Source organism: Apteryx mantelli, chromosome 23 (genome assembly GCF_036417845.1).
Source record: "Apteryx mantelli isolate bAptMan1 chromosome 23, bAptMan1.hap1, whole genome shotgun sequence".
Taxonomy (NCBI): domain Eukaryota; kingdom Metazoa; phylum Chordata; class Aves; order Apterygiformes; family Apterygidae; genus Apteryx; species Apteryx mantelli.
In genome coordinates, this window is record NC_090000.1 from 6,940,948 (window position 1) to 6,964,752 (window position 23,805).

Sequence of the window (23,805 nt, forward strand, 5' to 3'; positions counted from 1 at the left end):
GTGCTGTGCAAACTAATTTTCATTGCCCAGGAGCCAATAGGACCAAAACCATTAGTAACTTAAATTTCACTATGTCACTATGAGTGCATTAAATTCCGGCTCTGTGATGCTTCCACAGTAGCCATTTTCTGATTTATTTGTGAATTGATTATGTGCTGTAGCATTGCCTCATGATAGACCTAATTTGTCAGCTGCAAATACCAAAACTCTCATTTGTCTCTCTACCTGAGACTTAAGTGGCATGCAGTTCCTGCAATAGAAACAAAAATAAAGGTTTACAATAAGATTAAATTCTCTTGCCAGCTTGAGATCGGTCAGAAGAAAATCTTGTAGGCTATTTCCTGTAGGCCATGTATAAGGGATGATAAGGGACAAGAATAAATCCAGAAGTGTCATTTTCATGAGGAAGTGACAAGACAGAGCTGCACGAGAGTCTGTTGCTGGTTTGTGGCTCCTAGTAGGCTTTATGGATGTGGCCTTGGCATCTGTAATCTATTATGTTCAGGCAGATGACTTCTTAATTCTGCCAGATGCAGGGGTTGGAAGAGCTCCTTTCCGAGTCCCAGCACATCTTTGGGGCTTTCAAACAAATACAGTCTGCAAAGGATACAGTGGAAGATGTGTCAGCCCAAGCTGGTAAGTCCTGTATCTTGTTCCATCACTGGCAGGTTTTCAGAGATTTGTGGAGGCACCGTTACCAGCAGATGTAGCTTGATTTGGGTGCACGTGTCCATCTTCTCTGGTGGGTTCTAATGTAGACTCCTGTTCAGATTCCAGTATTTGTTCCTGTAAGCCTGTACAATATCTCGTGTCGTGTTCCTGGGGCATGGCTACTGAATTTTTACATCTGACTTCATGAAAACAAACTTACCGTGAGGAGGTGAGAGGGGAAAACTGAGCCACACTGCATTAAACAATTATGTGTAAAAACAGCCATTCCTGAAAAATAATGGTTTACTGCCTCTTCTTTGCTATGACCTCATGTCACAAGAAGAACAACTCTGTGATATGTTTTATGTTATTTTTAATATTCTAAATTACTCTGGATTAAAGTAGTAGACATTTTTCTCTGTTTTTCATTACAGACAACGTTGCTTTTTTCGTGTATCAAGCAAACATCCTGTCTTTATATGCTGAGGCAATTTTGTAGCATGAGGAAGACTTTGGTCCTCTCTAACTCCAGAATCTGTATGTTTTATATAGAGGGCTTCATACTTTAGAACTAGTACAACCTAGGTGTTTAGAAATGAGCAAATATTTCTGGTTTATTCTTGACCTGTATTGCTTTAGCAGCAGGTATGGTACTGTTTGTGTTTAATATTCATGGTGTAAGTTAGTTCTGCAGAACTGAGGAAGGAAGAGAAAAACGTTGCTAAGATATTGCCCATCTTTTGGCGAACGAGGTTGAAATCAGGTAACAGAAATATGTACAGGAGTAAACTTAAAAAAAAGCTTGTCCCCTTCCTGCCTTGCAGAGGAGATTTGGTAGTGTGTTACCAAGGTCTCTAACAAGATATTTGGCTTCTCTCACAGGCCCCTTCAGTTTTGTTCAGCTCTGAATCACAACACCCTTGCTAAGCGGACACGTTTCTCAGTCTTCGTGCCCGGAGATCCGTAGCAGTTAAGGGACGGGGCTACTGGAGTTTTGGAAGAATGCTGCCCAGAAGCATGCTCTGTTCAGTCAAAACTTTGGAAACCACTTCAAGCTGATGAATGAGGATGACAGACGGTTGTGATGAACAGGCCCTAGGCTCATCTTGAAAAAAACTGAAGAGAGGGCTGAGATGGTTTTTGATTTTTGTGTTTTGTTTTTATAAGTATTTTTAGGATAAATGATAAATAAGATATGTAGGGTTTTATCCTAAAAATATTTTTATTATTGCTAAATTTTTTTAGATTTAATAAATTTCATAAATAACTGTTAGGATAAATAAAACTTTTCTAGGCAAATTTTTACAGAAGTGTGAGCACTCCCATTTGCCTCATATTCACTGTATATCAGTGTCCTCATCACTGAGTAAACGACGTGCTCCAGGATGTGGAGGGCTTGAGGGGAGCGTTTGTAGCAGCAGTGTTAGTTTCTGATCAGAGCTTACATGCTTGACCCTAGTAATATGAACAGTTAAAACTAAAACTAAAATCCTGAATAAGTGAGTTTTGCTCATCTTTTATGGGAATATACCTCAAAAGTTAGGTAGATTAAAACATGGATTAAAAACAACATCATCAATAAAGGCACAGTTGCCCAAGACAGTACTGGGTTTTAAGTGATAAATTGCAGGGTTGATAAATGGCTGGGAGCTATGACATCTTGAAGAGATGGAATATTGGCTCCTTCTAAATTCAAGACCCAGCAGGAGCTGGGAGATATCACCTTGCACAGAGGGTAGCAGCAAACACTGAAACAGTTTTAAGGTTCCGGTCATGCAAACTTGACTAGATAGTCTAGACTCCGCTGTCACAGGTGAAGGGAGAGAAGTCTTTTGTTGTTACTGCAAAAATTGCACTCTCGACCTTCCTTTAAAATGTATATGTAAAACATTGTACATGTTTTCTAATTTTATCCTTCCAGAATTTTTCTGTTGCAGCTGAGCTACCATCTCAATTTACAATAAAACTGTTTTGTAGAATAAATTGCTGTTTTTGGCACCCTGCTAATTGTCTCAATGCTTTCACCAGCTCTGGGAATTAAAATGCATCTACTAGATTTGCATTGTGCAGAGCTCACTTTTCCATCATCAGAGCGATTCTTTTCCTATCCACGTTAAAGGTTAATGCTTTCGATAGCAATATCAGTGTGAGTCAGAGCGCTGTAACTGCCATCTAGGACTTTGCCATGCCCGCACACATCTTTTTGCTCTCTTCTCATGGCATGTTACAGTTGTGGCTTTGCCCCTGTATTATTATAGTATTTAATTTTAGTGAAATTTAGGAATATGAAATAAATATTTTATGGGCCTTCCAGACCATTCTTACTCCTGAGGAGTTGGTTTTGGAAGAGGAACTATCAAATGCTTTTTCTTCCATGTCCTTTACAGATTACTGTTAATTTATGAATATTCCTTGTCTGTCAAAGCCCCGACGATACAGAAATAGTGCGTCCTTTTGCACCTGCCTCTCTGTATCTGGTACTGCAGCGGTTTACCTTGGCTGGTACCAAGCAAGTAGAGTTACCATTGGTGCTGACATGGTGCAGGATTTCCAGATGTGAAAATCTTTTCAGTATTTTTTTGTGAAGAGAAGCAGCCTTGGTACTTAGGCTTAGTAAACCTCAACTGTTGTAGCGCTCATGAGGGATTTGCTTAGATCTTTACAAACTGATTTTAAGATCAGTGTGGGGGCTCACTGCTGCAACATGGCTTTCATAAGTGCTAAACAGCTAGGGGCCTGGGAGCTTTGAGTTTCTCTTTCACTCAAAAATTCTCTGGGCTATTTACACAGACCTGGATGAATGTAGCATTTTTTTTGTGCACTTACGCATTTGAACCATACCTGTTGCCTAATAGTGTTTTAGTCTACCTCTAGGAAGCTTCATTCTGGTTCTGGAATACTTCCAGCCACCTCTCTGTACTGGCTTCTGGTGGTGCACGGTGTGTGACTGAAATTTAGGAAGATCTTCTTTTGGATGGCCTCTTTGTCAGGAATTTGAGAGATGAAGAGGTAGCTGCTTGGGAAGCAATTTGCCACCGGAGTGTCCTCAAGATGTATTCTTACAAAAATGCTGAAGTGGGGAATGTAGGTACAAACCATACATAAATGTAAAGAAGCTAACAAATGCTTTTTACAAACAGAAGTAATAGTAGATGGACTCAATGGCTTCAAAAGCTCTGGTACATGAACTTGTCAAAACTGGTGTACTAAGAACAGGTTTTTACAAAACAAATGGCATTATCTTATCAAATGCAGTACTTCTGGAGAATGTATGAAAAGCAAAACGCACTCTTATCTGCTTTCCACTGTGAAAGGGAATATTACTGTTAACAGTACATAGAAGGATTGCAGTATTTCTCGTCTTCAGCTTGCTACTTGAAATTGCTGTGCCATTAAAGCTCCTGGGGAGAGTTCTCCCGAGTTTCTTATCTCATCATCAGTGATTCTTTCCTATGAAAATGGGATCTGCGTGCAGAGCTCTTCTGCAAGGGCTGTCAAACCTGCAGTTTGAGAGCCCCGGCTGAGAACAAAAGCCCCACGCAAAGCAAACTCCTTAGAACAGAAAAAGCCTGAAACTTGCCCTCCTGTGAGCTGGGAGGCACAGGATACAGATTTTGGTGTCTCAGGGTAGTTAAGTGGGAGTAGTTTGGAGAATGAAAGTCTGGTTCCAGAACTAAGAAGTGTCCAAGGATCACGTCAGCCCCATTATTGAATGCTGTGGTGTTGCAGGACGTAATATCACCTCAGCCTTAGTTTATAGACTGCAGCTCAGCATTTATTTCAGGTTTTAACATAATTGGTGTTTATAAAGTAACTAACTTAACACTAGATCCTTTGTACCCTTATGAGTATGCTATTCTAGAGGAAACTGAACTTCTAAAACACTGCATACTTATCTTGATGGTTCATTTCCCTGGTCCTTTCACCCACTGCAGCTAAAGGTTACAGGTTTGCATTCCAGAGATTCCAGTACACCAAAGTGAATACTGCACTTTGACGTAATACTGAGCAAAGAAACCTTGTTGTGTTTGCCTTTTCTTTCGCTAAGTACCAGCAGGCTTGGCCGTGATGGGATGAGTTCAAACTAGGTTTACTGAACTGACTTAAAATGCTGTTTTAAACAAAGTCTAGCAAATGCTGTTGATTAATTTTAAATGAGAACAGTTTGTCAGTTCCAGCCAACAGTTTTGTCAAATGAAGCAAGGCAAGATTTAGGGGGTGGGGTGGGAGAGAGAGTACCTTTTATTAGGCCAACTGATGAGCACAGTGATGGGATGCTGACAGAGAGATAATGTTCTTCTCTCTTCTCGCTCTCTCTTTCTCCCAGAGTAGCTAGTTGCTATCTGTTGAAGGAATAGTTAGAGATGAGGTGTGTTGTCAAAACTATGTTATCGGACTAATATTCCTGTGTAGAGTGTAGTTGCACATCGATTCTAATTTAGCGGTTTGAGGACTTTCCAGTTCATGCATTTATCTCCACAAAAGATTTCTCTGCCGCTGTGCTGCTACAACTGTTTATGGATGGTGCTGTAAATTGTGTCCAAGAAGGGGTCTAGGTTAAAAATAAATTCCCCAAATGATAACTGTAGTGATACCTTCTACAACATGGCCTCACAGTTGAATGAATGCACTTGTGGGATTAATGAGCATGAGGGTGGGAATTTCCTATGCTTTTGGGGCACTAAAGCCAGCATAGCATTTACATATCTAAAATCTGGGGTTTTTTTTAAGTATTCAGAAAAGTTAGTGTTTTTGTGATACTTTGTAGGTGTCTGTGGGTCGGGACATAGAATTTAAAGATAGGGTGATACTTTTGTGATGCTAAAAAAATGATTCAATTCTGTTGTAAAATGATGTGGCTAAGTCAGGAATTGAACCCTAACAGCTGTATGAGTTTGGTCCACTGACTCTTCTAAAGAAAATCCAAGATCCTTATAAGTACCGTGTTTCAAAAACAATGATTTGAGCCATAATGTAAGGCAGGAGGTGAATAAGATGCTAAGTTTGGGGTATATGAAAGTAGATGGGTTACATAAGCAAAAATTTCCAATTCTGGTGTAGTTTCTTTTCTCTTTACAAAGCATAGTATACATTTTCATGTGTTTATCATTTCTAAGCACAGAAACTTGACATAAGTGTTTAATCATTGTTGCAAAACAAGATTAACTCTAGTATATATGAACCAATAACTGTTGCTAAAACTTGTTTTTAATAGCCTTGAAACAGTAAGCATGAGCTAAGTTATTTGAAACTACTTAAAGGTCAGGTCTATATTAATGCTTTTAGGATTAAAAAAAAAAAAAAACTGAACTAGTTTTCCACATAATTTTAAGAAGTCTTTGGTACTGTAACACTTACTTTCAGACTGCTTTCAGCTAATAGTCAGAAAATTCTCCGCACTGAGGTTCTGAAGTGCTCTTGTTTAAATTTTCGCCTTGTTCTGGGATCAGCACTTTGGCAGGGTGGTGAATTCCCACACATTTCCAGTGTGGGAATGCACACTGGAAAAACCATTCTCCCAAACCGTAAGACAAATGTCTGAGGCAAAGTTTGAAGCACAACTCTGATGCACGTTTAAGTGTTCTACTGAGGATAGTTTTAAAACTTCTGAAAATAACTGTTTAAATTTCACTGTGTTTTACTTGAACTTTGAAATACTGTAATGTAGTGTGGGCCAGGGCAAGGGTATAAGTGTGTGTGGGGGGATTGTACATGGAGAGAAGGAGAGACGGTGTCAACAGCTGGGAAGGGGAAGCAAGCCACCATCTCTTTGATGCCAACCCGAGTCCAGGCTCAGGGGATCTGCCGTTGATAGTTCGTGGCTAGAAGATAGCCAGTAACATTTCCAGCTCCAACCCGCTTATCACTGTTCCTGTGCGCATCTTGATCCTTTCCTCTTCCCCTGTGCCATGCAAACACTCCCAGGGTACCATGGACATTTAGTTGTAATTTCTGGTTCTTTAATCACTTCTGAATGTAGTACCCCATGCCTTACGGTATAACAATAGCTGTCACAGTCTATCTAATAACTGGTAATAAGACATGGGAAAATGTCATTTTGAAATGATGATGATTCTAAGAGGATAAGCTGTAGTGTCTCAACCCTCTACTCTCTTTCCTTACTATGACTTACTGCAACTATAGAAGTGCCCTACATCAACAAAAGATTTAAAACAGGAATGGAACCACTTAAAAACCTGAGTTGCTTTAGAATGGCCACCTTTTCATATGGAAAATATCTTCTTATTGCTTAAATTACCTTTTAAAAAATATTTGAAGTTCTTACTACCTTACTAAATGTAAGTAATTGATATTATTTCCCCTTGCTCCGCCAACTTTTCTGAAAATGCCATGCATATGCATGCATCCTTTGTCTACACCGAAGGCTGTTTAGGAGCCACTTGTTTGAATGGTGGTGTGTCAGGGGAATGAGGGGGAAAGTCATTTTATACAAGTGACTTAATGGAGCAACATCCCACATTTGTGACAGGCACTCCGCTTCTGTAACAAATTTAAATCAATGTATTGCACATCACTGGCTTCCGTTATTTTATTTTAAATTCTGTAACCAGATCAAGGTCAAGGAAGTAAAAGATGAAAGGGGAAAGGAAGCCAGAAGAGGGGAGAGGCGGGTGGGAAGAGGGAAACGGGACAAGGAACGGTTCAGAACAGAGTTTGAAGGAGGTGAGCAGAACAGAGCTCTCATACTTTGAGACTGGAGGGATGAGAATTACTCATTCAAATGAATATAGAAGGAAAACAGTGGTTAGTCTTCTGGGCTTTCCAAAGAATTGGGAATATTGCTTGCTTAGATTTTTCTTCTTGTTTATACTTGTGTATCAGTACTGTTTCTAAATACCGTGTATATATTCTATATTAAGGCTATTGGCAGTCCTTGCATATGTATTAATATTTTTGCATCCATTTACTGAAGAAGAGTAGTTCTAGACTTCTGAGGTACCAAGGAATTGCTGTAGTTAATGGCAGTTCAGAAGGAAGGGTATCCCGAGGCCATTTTAGAATGTGCTGCTATGAGATTTTACTGCAGTGTTTTGGTCTGAGATCAATTAAATATGCTTTTCGTTTGATTCATGCTGGAGAACAAACAATCTGGATCTTCAGATGCCTCTTGAGGTCAATATGTTTTCTTTCACTGAAGATGAGGGTTTTGCCTGTGCTTAACTTCTTCCTCTATAGTGGTGTGAAATTTTATTTTAAATCCAAATGGCCATCATAGTTTGACTCAGACTTTTTGTATATTGTTAGATGTTAAGTTACTCCATTCTGTACAATAGATATATTTTTCCTGTGTCTGAAAGAGATTGCAGTATGAAAAGTGAAATCATAGGAACAAGAAAATGCCCAGTATAAACATCTGTAGAACAGGGTAGGCTCTGACAGCTGTCATTTAAATATGTACTAAGACTTGTGGGATTTGTTGTAAGTTGTTCCAGATTTGCAGTGCTGCTTGTGTCTGCAAAGCTCCACATGAGCAATTTGCAGGAGTGGTACGTTTTTGCATCCATGGCAAGGAAGGGAGAAGGGTAATGTGAAGAAGCTGGCTGACTGCAGGCAATAGTCAGATCCAATTCTCTTGTTGGTGCTTAATCACAAGGTGATGGTATTTCTGTATTTTGTAAATTGTGTGAAGCATATAGAGCACAGAAGTCTTTACATTGAAGCCTGGGATTCTTAAAAAGGTATAAAATTGTAGCTTTTTTTTTTCTTAACAAAGAAATAATTCAGAAATAATTTGAGCAGTCTTATAAGCTACGTTTCCTTGTTTGGAGATGCTGTGCCCTCCTCTGCTAGTAGAGGGGGTTTGGTGGCAGCAGAAGCGTTGGGGTTCCATTGCAGGGGATTTCTAGGCATAGCACCTAGCTTGGCAGAGTGTCTTTCCCCACTGTATTGCAGAGGGATTGAATGATGGATCAGCCTCCTCCTCCGTCAAATCGAAGGCATTCAGTTTTCAGGTACTGCTGCAGCCTTAAAGCTGCCAGACGGTGTGGGGCATCCTGTCCCTCCTAGTCCTTCAGGACCTTGCACAAAACCCACACGTTTGCGCCTACCACATAGAAGAGAATTGGTCCCCAAGGAAATAGTTTGTATTTTTTATGTGAAGAAAGAAGTTACACTCCTGCTACTATTTATCATACATAAAATCAATTTGTGTCTATTTGACTTAAATCAGAACTTTACTTTGAGGTTTATAATCCATTGTGTTTTTGAAGGAATTTTCAATAACCCCTCATCCTAGTCCAAAATTTTTTATGAAAAGCAGCTTTAGGCGATTGGTACCTGCATTACAGCAGCAAAACGGAGCTATTGTGAACTGTTATTTTATGTTTACTAGCTTGAACTCCCTCCTCTGAAAATTTGTGCTATAATTTCTCTGAAGCTCTTTTAGTATTAAATACCTTCTCTGAGAGGTTTGCTTGCTCCTGCACATTTGGAAGCAGACCCAAGCAAATGTCTTCTTAACTTAAAAGAATCATTCAACAAAGTCCCTAGTGTTTAAAAACCATGAGCAATAGATTCCTGAGCCCAGAAAATAAAAAAAAACAGGTTTCTTACACAGATGATAGTTTCAAAATACTTTCTTTTTAGTGTTACAGACATTTGTTTTTCCCAAAACTGTGCTGGGAATTTGCTTTGAGTTCACAATAGCAGAAATGTAGAAGATTGTATTAATGATGGATTGCAAATAATTTGTTTTGCATTTTCGCAAATTACAAGTAAGTAAGTGCGTTGCTGTAGAGTTAATCCATGATGTCACGGTCTGGATCCTAAAAAAATGTGAAAACGTGACCCCAGAGTATTCTGCTGTAGTGGAATAATTTTCTTCCTACAGAGCCTTATAATCACGAATTCACTTACCTTTTGCTTTTGGAGATGAAATGTACTTTAATGTAAGTGACAGAGTCTTTTTTGTTCTTTTAGGATACCTGTGATCTCTTGCATGTGGAAAGAACGCTAGCAGAAAGGTGAAAAGATGGGTGTAAAAACATTTACTCATAATTCCCCTGCTCATAGCCAGGAGATGCTTGGAAAGCTAAACATGCTTCGCAATGATGGACATTTCTGTGACATCACCATTCGTGTCCAGGACAAAATCTTCAGGGCGCACAAGGTGGTTTTGGCAGCCTGCAGTGACTTCTTCCGTTCCAAACTCGTTGGCCAAGCAGAAGATGAGAGCAAGAGTGTATTAGACTTGCACCATGTGACAGTGACTGGCTTTATACCTCTTCTGGAATATGCTTACACAGCAACACTATCTATTAATACAGAAAATATTATTGATGTGTTGGCTGCAGCCAGCTATATGCAAATGTTCAGTGTTGCTAGCACATGCTCCGAATTCATGAAGTCAAGCATTTTATGGAATACGCCCAACAGCCAGCAAGAGAAGGTGCTAGATGCAGGACAGGAAAGCAGTGCAAACTGCAATTTTACTTCTCGAGACGGCAGCCTTTCTCCAGTTTCTTCTGAATGCAGCGTAGTGGAAAGAACCATTCCTGTTTGCCGAGAGTCACGAAGAAAGCGCAAAAGCTACATCGTTATGTCTCCTGAGAGCCCTCTTAAGTGTAACACACAAACAAGCTCCCCCCAAGTGCTGAATCCTTCAACTTCTTACCCAGAGTCCAGAAATCAGCCTGTAGACTCCTCCTTAGCTTTCCCCTGGACTTTTCCTTTTGGAATCGATCGAAGACTTCAGTCTGAGAAGGTGAAGCAGGTGGAGAATTCTAGGACTTTGGAAATGCCTGGGCCCTCCGAGGCAAACAGAAGAATTACTGATTATGTGACTTGTGAGAGCACAAAAGCCAGTTCACCCCTTGTGATTGAAGAAGACGTGCGTGTCAAAGTGGAAAGGTTAAGTGATGAGGAAGTTCATGAGGAAGTATCACAGCCTGTTAGCGCATCCCAGAGTTCTCTGAGTGATCAACAGACAGTCCCCGGAAGCGAGCAAGTTCAGGAAGATCTCCTGATCAGCCCACAATCTTCCTCTATAGGTATGACCATTTCTGGGGTTAGATATGTGTACAAATAGATACGTTTGCACTTGTGGTTTTATTGGAGGAAATCTGCTTAATTTTTTTTTAATATTTAGATAGCTTTAGTTTCAAGAAATTGCTTTTTTTCCCCTGTTTTATGAAATGTTACATAGAAACCCTGCTGGAGGGATGGGACTTAGAGCTCTTCAAATAAGTTTGCAAAAGTCAGCTAAGAAAAGTAAGCCTGTTAGTAGGCCTCCCTATTCAAAAGAGGTTGATAACCACTGTTTACCTCTGGTTGCTTAACTGGGCGATGTAATTTTGTTTTCAGTAGTGTCGAAAGCATGATCTGACTTCAGTCATAACAGCAAATTTGAAAGACTTGTGGCTGTAGCCACAGAGGGATGGAAGGGTACTTTGCCTCAAACATAAAACCTTGTATAATCATGACAGAAAGCCTTTGTAGTAAGATTTGCAAAATAAATGGTCTAACACTGTCATCTTAATGTCCCAGACAAAAACAAAACCACCCAGTCATAATATTGAGAATCTTTCCATTTCTGTGGGATTTGCTTCTCAAGTTGCTTCTCAAATGCTGCCAAATGCTGAGAGAAACCTTTTTTCCATGAAAGACAATTTGAAGCCAGTTTTGGGTTCTTCTAGCAGGCTGTTGTTTATTAATAGCTAATATTTAAAGATTGTTACTGTAACAATCCATTTTTTCTCCTTGCTCAGAGTGCATTGAATGGCTTTAGTAAGTCAGAAGACAGACATTTTACAATATTTGTAGTTTAATTACCAAAATTTTGCATAGGTCAGCTATTTTGCTTTGAATTGAGTGGCTTGACGTGCGCTCAGCAGAGGGTTTGTTTACTGAAGGATTTTTAATAAAGCCTGTTTTACTTGAGAACCATAAGGATGGAGAATGCACTGGTCTGCCTCATTCGAATAATGTATATGTGAAATGCTACTTCAGTTAATAAAATAAATAGAATAAAACAAAATAAACAAATGTAGCCTTGTAGGCTACGTTATTGGTTTTTTTCTGGTCAGTGTAACGCTGTGCCTTCTCTGCAGAAAGTGAATGTTCAATCAATCTGACCATGCTGGGAATGCAGCATATAACCAATGTTGTTAAAATATCTCATGTAAAACTCACTAAAAAGAAATGGAAATATTGTCCTTTTACCCCATCCTTGAATACTTTCTATACTGTTCATTTTTGTTCATCAGTTTGTATAGCTCCTGTGTTGACATTTTAGATCAGTAATGCTTTATTTACTGCAGAGAATGATATTTGCCTTTTCTGAGAAGCAGGTTTAATATCTGTTTAAGCATCTCTAAATCTTCAGATGTAGTTTGTCAAAATAGTGCATGGATTAAAAACTTAAAGAAAGAGTTAGTTTGCTGGGTAGTCTCCAGGGAAAAAGATGCTGGTTCAAGAACAGGTAGTTTAACTCAGCTTTTAACTCATTACAGTAGGAACTCACAAAAGACGTTGTCAGGGCCGTGCGATCGGAGATGCAAATCATTGCATCAGCAGACATTACTGTCACAGACAAATAGAGCGAGTGGAAGTAACAATTAGGGAAAGCTAAAATAGCATATCTAGTGAAAGGAGGGAGTTTTACCACCTAAAAACATCAGATCCAAGCAGGCTAAAAGAACAAACTTGGTTTAAACTCTGGATTACAAAGTAGTGGCGTACTCTCTGCGAAAGTTCTTGGAGGGCATCTCTTGGAGTTAGCAGTATCAGAAAAGCAGCATAGTTCTAAGTGGCTTGAATGAATAGGGACATAAGAATATGAGACTAGGAGTGAATTGTAGAAGGAGAGGTGTCACTGAGTGCTGTAAAGGCTCCTTTTCTAAGAGAGTTGTGGCGTTATTGTTAAACAAAAAATCCTTTGAAATGTACCCTACTAGGCAGGCACCTTACTGAATCCTGCTCTCACGATAAAGCTTGCTTTAGCCAATTTCCTCATCTGTGCAATGATTTCTGTTGACAGCAGCTTTGCACATCCTGCCTCGGACGGTGTCTGCTGAAGTTCTGAAGCCGCGTGACATTTGCTAGAAAGTTTTCCGTTCTCCGTTTCCTGTTCTAGGTTTTGTAGTGCTAAGGTTGTGTGCCTGACCATTTGTACACCGCTGAGCAGTGGATCTCAGGCCTTAGTAATCATAATGCTCAAACTTAAATGCCTCTTATTGAGGATGTTAATACAGCATGTTCTTCCTTAAAAAGGCTACAGAGAGAAAAAAGTATGCTAGCCCCAAATCTTCGAAGTGCTAGTCTATTCTGTGTCTTCGAATAAGTTTGAGTTATTATTTAGTGGTCTTTGCGTAGCATTATTAACTGTCTTGATCTTAGTTTTTAGTCACATTTTGCCATAAAGGGAAATAAAGCTCTTGTTTTTTAGTACAATTCACGTGTACCAAATATATGATAAGGCACACTTTGCAGCTCAGAAAGCACTTCTTACCTCCCAAAGAAATATTTCCTCATACAGTAATGTAAGAACAGTAAATGGAGCCAGAGAGGTATGTTGAAGTATGGCTTTCTCTTCCCTGAACGTATTTTCTTTGTATAATTGCATATATTTATCTCAGTGTTTTACAGTGCATTTATAAAAGCGTTCCTGCCTCTCTTTTTGATATTACAGAGAGCTCTCATTCACTCTTTGGGCAATTTCAAGAATTGCTCATTTGCAATTTATTATATTTGGAAGCACTTTATAATATGGAGGGAGACGTGAAGCAGAGCCTTCATAAATAAGTCATTGTGGTAACAACAATAACTATGTTTGAGAAGATTTTCCTAACTCATTAACAGTGATTCCATTTGAGAGGTGAAGGCTTAGAAATAAAATTAAAAGCAATTGGCTTTATTTTTTAGTCGACTTTCAGTTAAGTATTTCAAGAGAAAGAAGGATAAATCAAAATGGGATTAACGTTTGTAATTTTACAGATTGCACACTTGCTGAATTTCCCAACCATAGTTTGTCAGTCAGCTCATATCAAAATTATAAATTTTGGTGCTGCTAGAGTTATTTTCAAATACTTGCTAGAGATAAAAGTTCCCTCCCATCACTGGCCCTGTAATATGGGGTCACGCTAAGACCAGTAATCTTTTACTTCAGTTGGGTTTTGTAGAACACTCTGTTCTTTATAGGGACAGCCTTTTTTGGAGGCAGGACTCTCTAATTGTGTCTTCTTTCGATAAAATAAGCATGTTTTCCCCCGCCCTCTTTCCATCTCTTTGTTCCTTCTCTTTGGTTTTCCATTTTATCTGATATTTGTCGTCTTAGACCTAAGGATACTCCATTTTTCTAGAGTATTTTAGAGAAGGTTTCCCAAATTTAGATTGCTCGTGTACCACCATCTCAGAAAGCAGGAATGTGACTTACCATAGCAGCAGGAGCAGCTCCTAACACTGTCCCAAGCTGCGCTCGTTCTCAGGATGTAGGTGTAGAGAGAGAAATCTCATTCTCCCCATCTGTTGTTGTCTCACACAGATTCAGTGGTAGAGATTCAAGGGCTGCTTGGCTGTTCCGAAAAGTTGCATCAGTGCTCACTGTTCTGTCTCAACAGAGGAAAAAGGAGGCAAGATGGATTTTCTTGTGCGCCACTTCCAAGTGGCTTTCATGCTACTAACCATACATGTGTCATGGTTTGGGAACCCCTGTCTTGGAGAGTGATGACAGCAGCCCTGCTCCTGTTGAAATTTGCTGGAGTTCAGTCATTCATTTTCCTCATCTCCCATTGCACACACAGAGATTATCAGCGGCAAAGCAGGACTGCGAGGAGATCTAGTCTGCTCTCTGCACTCAGATTACAGAAAGAACCAAACATGGTTTGTCTAAATGGTCACAGAAGACCAAACCAGAAGATGTGCTTTTTAAAAGCAAAGGGTTTGTTGTTGGGGAGGCAGCACAAGTTCTGCTAAGAGTTGTTTCAGTACTGTACTGCCAACTTCCCTCTCTGTTATGGTGACATCAGACCAAAATATTCTTGCTTAGTATGCCTGAACAAGGGCTGAGTCCTGAACCCCCAAGTGGTGATGAGGGAGGCCCATCTGAACAACAGTCAGACGCATCAGCTGTTGTAAAGGTTTGATTTAGTGCTGAATTTAACCTTAGATTCTGTTTCCAAAATCCACTTGAGCTAGTTTGCTTGGATGTTTGTGCACTGAACAAAACTCTTGAATGGTTTTGTGTATGCATTTCTCTTACAAACAAATGTCTCCTTTGAGTTGCGTCTTTAATTTCTCATAGGACTGTTCCTGTTTCAGCCTTTTATCAATAAGTGGAAGTATTATCAACAAGTATTAATATATTTGGAAGGTGTGGAACAGGAAGGCAATAGACAGTAGCAGGGTTGAACTCATGAACTAGTGTCCTTTAAGTGAAAGTAACATTTCTGCTTTACAGTGTTAATATTGGATGTGTTTTGAAAGCTCTAGCTGTATTTAACATAGATGCTTTTCATTTTCTAGGTGTGCCAAGTATTTGCCATATATTGAGTTGTCCATTTACTAAATAGTCTGTGTAGAGGAGAAGTTGCGTTGGAACATGATTGCTCCTGGTTTTCTAACAGATTTTCTGAAGAAAAGCTTAGTAGCTCATCGTTCAGGAAGCAGTGTCTGTCAGAGATTTGGAGAACAAGCCTTATGTGTATTTACCTACCCCCCAGCCGGTTTTGAACACTTATTTTGCATTAAATCGCCCTTTTTTCTTTGCCTAGGCTCAATAGATGAGGGGGTTACGGAGGGATTGCCCACACTCCAAAGTACCTCTGGCACTAACGCTCATGCAGATGATGATGATCGGTATGTACCAATGAAGTGTTCACACTGTTCTGCAGGAAGTGGTGTGCTGTTGCTAACCTACCCAGCCTTAATCTCCGAATGTTTAGCTGTTTGTACATATAATTCTCTGTGTTGATCAAAGTACAATCAGTGCCTGAAGGATCAGATGCTTTAGAAAAATGTAGGTGATGAAAGTCAGCATTTGCTTACTTGTTTTTCATTTCCTGTGTATTTCCAGGCTATACTGGTGATGAAAGATATTCATGTTTTTGCTGTTTCTTCATCACTGCTCTTTATTAATAAACAAAAGTCTTTATTGTGAAACAGGCGTGGTTGTTGCATGCATGCTACAGCTGACGTAAAGCCACAAAAGCAACAGAATGAAAACATGTACCTGGTCTTGGCTTCTCCAGACATCACTGTTGCCATAAACCACAGAGCAGGCAGCGCAGCCTTCAATCTTTTCACCCAAACTTTCTGCACGCAGCCTTTTAGCAGCCTTTTACCAACATATTCTGTCATTCTATGTAAATATTTAGCAGTCTTTTGCTGTGCTGCGATGAGTGATTTAATAGCGGGATAGGGGAAGGCTGGCAGAGAAGGTGGAACTAAGATTGTTCTGCTTGGTCGAAGATGTATGGTAATTCTGTTGGAGTGAAGTTATGTACCTGCAAGTGCATACAAGGGTACACACAATTGGTTTACTTGCATTTCTTTGCTTTTGTGGTACGTATCAAGTATGGTGTATAGATAGCGCTATGGTGTTTTGTAGCAAAACTTATAAAGTATTGTCAAGCTAGCTTTTGTGTTATATTTTGTTAGGCAAGTAGGTCTGAGTAAGAAGTGTGAACCTTTGGGAGTTACTCCAGAAACTGTGTCAAGTGAAACTCCCTATAGAGATAACTATCAAGAGCTGCATTTTTATTGCTCATAAAATCTTTCCTGCCATTTCTGTCTAAAACCTGTCCCAGTGTAGGATTAAATCTGAAGGGAAAATAACTGCCTAGAAAAGATTTTGTATATGACAAAGAAGATTTTATCCACCTGCTACCTTCTACTGTGCAAACCTCAATATAAAAATAGTATCCAGCACTTAGAGTTTTGACTGATAATAGAAGCACTTGTTGCATTAGAACTAATCCCAGATTTTTAAAGCTATAACTCTAAAGTCAAGTTGCATATGTATTTTCAGCAGTGGATAATTTGAGAAGTTTCCCATAAAATTACAGAACTTCAGCAAAAACTGCATAGAAAATGCAAAATGTATACTATCATTTTAATGCACTGTAAAATTTTCCACTAAAAGGTCTCTTCCATGTAGAGAAGAAAATATTTGCCCTGGTTTATGCACAAGTTTGAAGATAATTAGTTTCAGAATAAAAGAAACATCATCAAAATGAACTAGAATTTGTGCATTGTTTATATAATACTAAGGGAACTAATAGCTATGTGCATTTATAAAAATTTTGCACTCCAGAACTAAGATTTTCTATCAAGTGATGTATTTTATAAATTCAAGCGAAAGTTACAAGACAGTACTTATCCCATAAATCAGTTAAATATGTCAAATGGTGCTTTCGGGTCGTAAGAAGCTGTCTTTCACACACTTGTGTCTCTGTGCCTCTCGGGATGCGACAGCACAGTCTGATGTGCTGCGACGGCCCTTCGAGCGCTGGACTTTTCAGTTCCCATTTCAAGCACAGGATGGGGGCATGAGCAGATAAATATGGCCAGTTGTTCTCCCTGCAACATTTTGGATGTGTGTATAAAAATGAGATTATACAGGATTCTGAATACAGTCCAATATTGAGCTTCAGCTGAATCAAATTCAAACACAGTCAACATATCATACAGACGCAGAAAATTTTCCTCACTTTTTTGGTTGTTTTTAAATGCATCTTTGGTTTAAGGCCAAGTTGTACTTTGCTTTATTACTATAGATTCTCAAAATGCCAAAATTGGTTCTGAGTGAACAATACAAATTTATATTGGAAACTACCTATTTGAATATGTATATACTATATATCTATTCAGAATACAAAGCAAAAGAGTAGCCCATCCAAAAGCCTTTCAATACGACACTCTTTTCACTGTGGAAACAATTGTAAATATTTTAAAAGCTAGCATGTTTTCTCTCTTCACTTTCTTTGTTAAATAATTAACAAAATTAATTGGTCCTCCTCCATAATCAATTAGTTTCAAAGAGCAGGTCATGTGCACATCGTTCTCAGTTTAATAAGCGCACAGGAAACTGTTTATTAAAACTACTGTTACACGGTAATGTCTGTTATATTCTTTCTCTAATTTTTCACATTTGGGCTGTAATACACTTCCGTAATACAGATATATAATTCAGCCTTGCCTGGCTTAACAGATAGTCTCTGTATCAGTTTGTGGCTGCATTTAAAGAGGAATTGCAAAGGCTAAAATCTAAAAGATTTGTAAGGTCTAATATAACGAGAACCTCCGTTTTTTTAAATATGTGTCATTTACAAATAGAGCACATTTTTAGACTCAGTGAGCATTCTGGCGTTTGTGTTTGCCAGCATTTAGTTCTACAGAGTTGGATATGCATATAATCTGTGAAAAGAAAAAAATTGCAAGTGGAATGTTTTAATATTATGATTAAAATATTTAAAACATCTTTTCATAAAGCTGTTACAGAAATTCTGTTAGAAATTAAACACATTAAAATGTTAAATCCCACATTTATCACAAATTGCAAGTCATGAAAAGTTAAGTGAGTATATGGGGAAAAAAAGAAGCAGGGGAGAGAAAATATGATTGTGTTTTAAATGTAATTTCTTCATTGTCCTAAGGTCCTCAGGTATGTCCCCAATAGGTATTTCAGCCTGCTTGCAGTGTAAGGATGGAAAAAGGCTTGTCAGTCACTGGTAGCAGGAGAGCCTCATGTTTCCCATTTTATCCCCTTTAAACATTCTTTCTCATCATAGTATTTTTTAACAGAAAACCCAAACTTTATTTTAAAATCTACAAGCAATAGTTCTTGCTGCCCATCCAGTCATCCTTTTACCACCCCTGCCTGGCACCTGGCACTTCTGTTGGCACATAGCTGTGAAAATCTTTATTGTAAATTCTCTCTCCAGCCGGTTAAGTGCAAGGGAACCTTTTTTGAAGGGATTCACCCCTTAACTAAACTGCATGACGTTTGTCAAATACCAGATGGGGGGAAAGGTGTCTCTCTTGGGCCCCAATCAGTCTGGCCAGTATAAAGCATATGGTCACACCAACTCCAGAGAGAAAGCCAGCATTTCCACATCTGAGTAGAGTAAGATTTGTTCTTTATCTAGTGATCTGCTCACAAAGAGGAAGAGGAATGCCAGAGCTTATGGCAGAAGATTGGTTAGACAAATCAGAACGTATGCTTAGAAATATCCTCATTCATTTCAGGTGCATTTGGTGAGCCATCAGTTGACCTTTTTGCACCCGTAAGTGACAGTGAAGTATCTTCTGTCAGGCCCAGGATATGAGCTGGTAACTTGCCTCTTGAAAAATCTTTCCTCATGCAAAGATCAATAAGTTTGTCAGCATCTCTCTTTTCCCAGGCTCTCTAGGACCCTACTGTGTATAAAAAAAAGTGAAAACCAATGAAATTGCTTGTCCAGCTCTCCAAAAATGATACAGCTCTGAGCAGGTTTGTAATAACTGAGATTGGGCCATCTCTGTTTCTCACAGCAGAAATCTGCTGTATATGTACAGTTCAGGCCTGCTCAGACAGCACTTTGGGACTCAGTTTGGGTCCAGCTTGGCCCATGAGTAGTGTCTGCTCAGCACTAACCGTGCAACATGTGTGCTGGCTCTGTGCAGAGATGTTCGTGTGCATTTGGTTTGTGTTCCCTGGTACCAGCTTTTCCATTACCACAAAAAATAGAAGCTGATTGGATAATATTATCAGCATGGGGAAAAAATTCTGTAAAAGTCCCAACATAAAGTTTCCACAGAACAAATATTATTCCAGCTCTCTGGGAGGCAAGAGATCCTCATCAGTTTTACAGAGCAGTTGTAATTCCTGCCAGGAACTCGCTTACCTTGCGTCCATCAGGAGATACTTTCTGGTAGCTGCTTTCTCTTACCAGACAAGTTTTACAGCTGGAACTTTTGCAGCTGAGACTCATCATTGCACTCAGAATTCAGATATCCAATTCTTACAGTTGTCTGAACAGTCTTTTCCAGAGTAAACCAAGGCAGTTAAGACATTGATTTTAAAGAGATGATCCTACTTCTAGTCTTCTTGTGCAGATCTGGTCTGTGGATTTTTGCATGATGCACAGGAAAATGTATTTGTGCTTAACTGCACATTTCATTCCTGTGAGTGTTAAAAGTCCACAAACTCAGTCTAGCCTAGAAGCCAACAGTCTAGGCTAGAGACAGAAGTAGGCATGCAAAGCTCTGGATTTGTTCAGTTAGAGAAAATTTCTGACTGTCTGCAGCAGGAGACATTGTTGCACTTTTTTTCACAATATATATAATACATTAGAATTTAGGAAAGTAAAATTGCATTGTTCTGGCCACGGTAGCTATCACCTGCAGGGGATATTCATGGTCAGAGCAGTTCCCTGCTGCCAGTGACGTCCGATCTGCCATCAGGCTGTGAGCAAGCTGAAATGTCTATTTCAACAAAAATATAGACCATAATGCTCAAGGAAGGGAAGTCCCAGGTAAGTTCAAACTCCTGTTGTTTTTATGTTTGTAGCAGCAGGTTGGTTTTTATTTGACTCTGCCCTTTAGTGAAGGAAATACCTTGCCAGAGGACTTGGATTATAACACTGTAGTTCCATTAAACAGTTTACAGCTAGAGGGTATGCAGGAGCAATTAGTCAGTTTTAAATAACTTCTTTGAAAGGTAAATTGTTCCTTGTACAGTCTCTGTGCTGTTTTTTAAATACAGTGCTTGTGCTACTCTCACAGAGTTGTTTGAATCAGACAAGGAGCAAGTATCAATTAATTAGATTAATATTTTAAACTTAGAAATATGTAATTATAGATACTAGTGATTGCTCACTGAGCCTGAATTGAAATGAAAATGCATCTGTTTTAATTTCCTTTGTAAATATCACTGAAACTGCAAAATACTCCTTTGCTTTCCAGTTTGCTTAGTTCTTTAAATTCTCCCTCTGGGACTATTTGCTGACTGTAGATCATCGATATACTTGAAAAAATGCTCATGCCTAAAAAATGAAGTTCAGTTTGCAGCTGATATTCAGACCTTTTGCCGAAAGAAACAGAAGTTAGAGATTATTCTCTGTTTCTCATCAGATGTACAAAGTCAGTGAGTATAAGACCTCTAGATGTAGGTCAGACCTGTAGTTATAAAGGAAGAGATTTCTAGCGTAAACAGAAAGCAGTAATGGTAAAGGCCTGTCTTTTTTTTCTTCTCATACCAATATGTTCAATGTTCCAATTTTCCATGGGCAAGGCTTCTTATTTTTTCTCTAGCGTGCTTGTAAATCGGTGAATTTTTTCTTCGTAGTTTGGAGAACGTTCAGTATCCCTACCAACTCTACATTGCTCCTTCTACCAGCAGCACAGAGAGACCCAGCCCAAATGGCCCAGATAGACCTTTTCAGTGTCCAACCTGCGGGGTCCGGTTCACTCGCATTCAGAACTTAAAACAACACATGCTTATCCACTCAGGTAAGAAACATTTCCATTCCCAAGAATTATTAATTTATAGACCCACAGAGGTTTGCTCGCTGTGCGGCAAACATAGTAATGCAATTCTTTTTTAATCACCCATCAAGTGTTTGAGAATTGATTTTAGAAAGATTGGGTAGAGGTATGCCTCATCGAATGCATGTGTTGATACATCAAATCGGACTGATAGTTGCACTTATGGATGATTAACATTTGTATGGACTGAAAAAATTCTGATTGCCTGAAAGCCATCTGAATAAATCATTCTCATGATAAAATTTGAGATGGAATGAAGTATAATTGGCTTTTTTATTATATTAAAGAGTTGGTGTATATTAAAGAAGATTGATTCTTCTTCTTAGATGTTGTAATTGTATACTGTGTTGTAGAGGAGGCTCACAGCCATAAAAGAATATTGTTTATCTTACATGCTTGTTTTGAAGAATGTCATATGCATCTGAATTTCATAATTTTGGGGGGGACTTAACAATTTAATTGGTTTGATAGTCAATTTAGCTACTATAGATAGTCCAGATAGCAAAAGTTTTGTGTCCGTGCCTCTGCTGAGTCAGTCTTGATCAGCAAATTACGTTGTATTCATTTTGATTTCTAACCTAACTATGAACTGTTAATATCTTTGCTATTAGTATTTTTCAAGACTTGTCAGCCCTATCTGATAATAGCATTGACATTTTAGTGAGTGTAAAGGGACTATAAGGGGTTACTGCAGTTGAGCAAAAACCTAACGGTTTAGTATCTCCTGGTTTTAGCATGACTCTTACCCACATGAAGATGCAATACTATTTTTGTGCAGAGTAACCGCAATTCTCAAGGCATAATTTTTTCAATGTCAGCAGCTATTTGCAAATCCCTTCAAGCAAAATGACCATATTCTGTTTAGGCCAGCAGTAATAATCTGCATTTCGTATTTAACAAGGCAAAGTGGTTGGGCATATCAGTTGTCCCAAATAGGTTGCAGAAGTTTTAATTGATAGCAGACCAGCTTCAGTGAAGCATCTCTGGCTGACCTGTCCACTGGCAACCCCTGGGCAAAGCTGGGAGAGATCTGAATACATGCTTTAGAGTAAACAGTGTGCGAAAGAAATTCTTAAACGTTGTAAAAGTTGGAAGTGTTTTCACATAAGCAAAATGGCTGAAGAGATTTTCCTCAAACTTTATGAGGAAATAGATGCCCTTGGACAGTAAGCAAGCCTGAAAAGTTTTAGATCCACAAGAGAGTATTTTAGAATATTAACTTGTTTTCACATCCTTAACAAGGAGTTTCAGTGTAACCTTAACTACAGCTTTCACTGTATAAAAGCCCCAATTAAAGGTTCAGCTCCTACTTTGAACATTAGGAAAGCAGAGTGAAAAACGAGCGGAATTAACAGCCTGCAGGGACTGATGCGCATTCAGCCCTTTGAAAAAACCTTTCTTCCTCCTTGACATCTCTAGTTTGAATTGAGTTCCAGATTCTTGGCCTCATGTTTGCATTTCCACGCTTTCTGGGGTTTAGACTTTTTATTGAATCTTACCTTTTCAGTGATTCAGTCTTTTATGTTGAAGTAGTTCTGTTTGGGTGTGATTACTTACTGTCAGCCACTGCAACATGCTGCAAAGCCCATATGTTTGGGGGTTTTCCTGGTGTGTATAATAAACAAAAAATGAACCAGTAACAGGATTTCTAAATTAATATGAGAAAAAATGAGAGGCATGAACTTAAACGGTCTTAGAGAGTTGTCTGTCATGCAAAGCTGCTGAAAATTTTTGTATGGAAGGGTTCCCACACAATATAAAGGCTGTTACTTCACCCTTTTATCACCATTCCTGCTGCCTTACAGGGGCATCCTTGTGCACAGACAGTCCTGCCAAAACACTTCTCTGAGGCCAAAGGCAGCCAGAAAAAGACGTTGCAATTAAGGGTAGCCTGATAATTGCATTGTTGGGAACCAGTCTGGCACAAGAATCTTCCAAGATCAAAAGCGTTCAAAGATGGTTTGAGATGCCAGCTGCATCAGATGTTTTTTAGCCGTGGCTCAGGATCTTAACCTTAGTCTAATCCATGGAAGCTTATGTTCATTTTAAACTGTGAAGAAGAAGTGTAAGAGTTAAAGATGGATCACACTGTTACGAAATTTATTGGCTGTTGGTTCTGAGTAATCATAGTTCCGTGCTAATTGTTTCTGCCATTTTAAAATTAAACAGACTGTTTCTTCTTAAATCAGCACTTCATTTTGACTGACCACAGCTGGTGTCCTTTTGTTGCTAGAAATCTGGAGGGATTTTGCCAATGACCTCTGATTACAAAAGGTGAACATTTTTGCTCTCTCTTCAACAGGCATTAAACCATTTCAGTGTGACCGCTGTGGGAAAAAGTTCACCCGAGCTTACTCGCTAAAGATGCATCGCCTGAAGCACGAAGGTAAACGCTGTTTCCGGTGCCAGATATGTAGTGCCACTTTCACTTCCTTCGGGGAATATAAACACCACATGCGGGTTTCCCGGCATATTATCCGCAAGCCTCGGATTTACGAGTGCAAAACATGTGGCGCCATGTTCACCAACTCTGGAAATTTAATCGTTCACCTGAGGAGCTTGAACCATGAAGCGTCAGAGCTAGCAAACTACTTCCAGAGCAGGTGAGGTGCACAGCAAAAACCTAACAGGGAAACTTGCTTTTTTTTTTTTTTTTTTTTTTTCCTTAAA

At 39.1% G+C, this 23,805-nt stretch overlaps 1 protein-coding gene across 4 annotated transcripts in view; it reads left to right on the forward strand.

Annotated features, from left to right (window-relative positions):
- The window catches only part of ZBTB44 (zinc finger and BTB domain containing 44), a 41,891-nt gene that overhangs the window by 9,971 nt on the left and 8,115 nt on the right, over positions 1–23,805 (forward strand). The window contains exons 2-5 of one of the 4 annotated variants that reach the window (XM_067310113.1): positions 9,592–10,661; positions 15,381–15,465; positions 20,936–21,099; positions 23,438–23,738. In XM_067310113.1, coding sequence (XP_067166214.1) covers positions 9,644–10,661; positions 15,381–15,465; positions 20,936–21,099; positions 23,438–23,738 — 1,568 coding nt within the window. In that variant the 5' untranslated portion in view covers positions 9,592–9,643. The remainder of the gene's footprint in view (positions 1–9,591; positions 10,662–15,380; positions 15,466–20,935; positions 21,100–23,437; positions 23,739–23,805) is intronic. The other 3 variants (XM_067310114.1, XM_067310115.1, XM_067310116.1) reach the window with 3 other exon arrangements.